This window comes from Stegastes partitus, unplaced genomic scaffold, assembly GCF_000690725.1.
Source record: "Stegastes partitus isolate 25-593 unplaced genomic scaffold, Stegastes_partitus-1.0.2 Scaffold1775, whole genome shotgun sequence".
Taxonomy (NCBI): Eukaryota; Metazoa; Chordata; class Actinopteri; family Pomacentridae; genus Stegastes; species Stegastes partitus.
Window position 1 is genome coordinate 142,662 of NW_007579506.1, and position 2,756 is coordinate 145,417.

General features: G+C 48.2%; 1 protein-coding gene across 1 annotated transcript in view; it reads right to left on the bottom strand.

Annotated features, from left to right (window-relative positions):
• LOC103372541 (integrin beta-5-like) overlaps positions 1–2,756 on the bottom strand; it is a 12,054-nt gene that overhangs the window by 5,586 nt on the left and 3,712 nt on the right. The window contains exons 3-4 of the mRNA XM_008302206.1: positions 2,294–2,495; positions 1,977–2,226 (exon numbers count right to left, since the gene is read on the bottom strand). Coding sequence (XP_008300428.1) covers positions 1,977–2,226; positions 2,294–2,495 — 452 coding nt within the window. The remainder of the gene's footprint in view (positions 1–1,976; positions 2,227–2,293; positions 2,496–2,756) is intronic.

Below are 2,756 nucleotides of genomic sequence, written 5' to 3' on the forward strand. Positions count from 1 at the left end.
AACCACGTTCAGAGGATTAAGTGGGTCATTAAATGTCTCATTTAGTCCAAACAGACCAAAATCCAAAGACATTCATGTCAAACAGAGGAAATCAGTGAATATATTAAAGTTAATAAAATGGAAATCAGACTGAAGCGACAGCCGACCAAAGTTTCTGACGTGTTAAGCTGCATTTCAAAGGAGAAGCAACAAACTGTGGAGCTCCAATCCTCTTAATCCTGCCTGCTTCAGGAACCATGACCATAAAGGATGTGCAAGACTTTATAGTGGAGATAAAAATGAGCCACACGGAGGAAAAAATGTGCAAAAACAAGGAGCAAAAAAAACCCAGAAGCTGCTCGAGGGTTCAGAGGATCAAATGTGACGTTTTAAATCGTGTTTCAGTCCAAGTGACGGATCTGAATCCAAAGATGTTCACGTCAAACTGAAAGAAAACCGGTGATGGCAAACGAGCTCCCTGCAGTTTATAATGTAGGATTCAGAACTGACAAAACCAGGAACTACAATCAGCCTAATCCTGCTGCTTTAAGAAGGATTATCATAAATGATGTGCAGGACTTTATACTGTAGAAACAAATGAGCTGAGTGAGTCCAGAGGCTTAACGATGGAGCGGTGAGTCCCGGTGGTTCGTTTAAACCGTCTCAAAGGTAAAACCAGTCGCTGCTGATGTGGACGTTCATGAAACAGGCTGAGCAGCGACCGAAGGCAGCCGAGGTCAACGCGCTGTCATCTATCCTTCATTATCCCGACACGCTCCGCTGTTCTGGGCCGGATCTGACCCAGAAGGGAAGTGATGCGTGATGGTGGGGGAGCCTCACCTTCGGGGCAAACAGCACCACGCTGTCAGCCTCAGCTGCTCGGCCGCCGCTCTGTCGAACCTCACTGCAGTCTGCATGATTCATGAACGGGCAGAAATAGGCTCAGGTTAAATTATTAAGTCAGGATTTCCCCTCAAAGCTGCCGGGCTCCACCTCACATCCAGCCGACGGTGAAATCATCATCACAGCTCAATCCAAGCTGCTCCCGTCACACATTCACTCATCTGTAGTTTAAAGTCCTCGATGTGAACGTTTGCTAAGCCAGCAGGATTAAGTCGAGTTCAGCTCCAGACTTAGTCGGTTCTCTGACGGTGGCCAGAACACCAGAATCAGTCCTGACGTGTGAGAAATGTTCTTCTGCTGCAGTTCAACAGATTCATTTCTCACATTCTAATCTGCACAGAGCTCGTTTAACATCACTGAACACCGATTTTCTCTGTTTGACGTGGATTTTGTTGGACGTTTTAAAATGTCCCATTTAACCTTCTGAACTCTGAGCAGTTTCCGTCTCTGTTCCTTCACTGAGCTTCATGTTCCACTAAAGTCCTGCAGCTCTGTGGAACCAGAACATGAAGGAGGAGGAGAGAGAACTCAGAGACGTCTTCTGTCAGCAGAACGATGGAGACCACAGAGAAGAAAAACCAAAGCTGAATTTCTTTGACTACTTGTTTTGGAGACACCTGACAGCATCACGTCCAGCAGGTCTGTCAGTGTGCCTGGATGTTACCGATACTGGAATAAAATAGTGAATATTTAACTATTTACATCAACTCTCGTCTCCTCTCTGCTCTCTGAAACACCGCCTGCAGCTCAGCCGAAGACTCTTCCATGACAGTCGGTGTTGGTTCCACAGTTTTTAGCTTTTTACAAAATCTGGTGAAAGCAAACAGTTTGTTTCTGATGGTTTTGGAAATAAGACACCTTGAATTAAGTCATTTTGATGAAATATCACGGTTCTGAGCTCATTCTGGTTAATTTCCAGAATGAACTGCACGTCATAGATGATTAGTTCTCTGACAAATTGTAATTTTGATGATTTTTAAAAATAACAGCGAGCCTCATCAACCGACTGGCAGGTTTAGTCGTTCAGAGGGTAAAACCCAGTCGTCTTCATGGTGTCGTTATTAATAAAAGCCATAAAGAACAGCTCCACCCACCCGTTGCAGGGGTTCTCCTGGTACTTCTCTGCCGTGTAGGAGAACGGCGACATGTTCTTGTCCACGAAGGAGCCGAAGCCCAGCCGGAAGTTGCTGGTGAGCTTCCCCATCTCCTGGGCCAGCTTGGTGCCCAGGTTCCGGATGGTGTCCAGGTCGTCCTTCATGGACAGAGACAGGTCCATCAGGTAGTACAGGTCCACCGGGTAGTCCTCCACCTGCCGGACCTGCAGCCCGAACCACGTCTGGCCTCCTGCGGGGAACACGTGTTAGCTGTGCTGCAGCAGCCTCCGCCGGCCGGCGCTCTGACGGACTCTTACCTGGCCGCAAGCTCAGGGAGATCTTCTGAGGCATGATCTGGACCACGTCGTACTGGGCCGACCCAGAGCCCTTGGAGCTCAGGGGCCGGCTCTCCAGGATGGAGGTCCTGCTGCTGGGGAACTCGACGAAGCGGTTCTCGCAGCCTCTCTTCAGCAGGTTTGTAAAGAAGTCACAGCGCGACGTCCATCCTCTGCCGAAGTCCTGAAGACGGAGAGCAACAGGCTGAACGAAGCCGGCATGGAAACACACCCAGCGCCTTATGTTTAATTCTATCTGTTCATCTAGTGGTTGTGCTCGTTCTGTTGCTGGGATTACTGTTTCATGTGAACTCCAACGAGCTTAGCATGTCTGTGCAACGGTTGCACGAGGGGTCAGAAGTCGACCTCTGAAGATGTGTTTACGTCTATGAAAGGCTTTTAGTCTTTGGACTCTTTAGATTCTTATATGGTCTGGAACACTGAC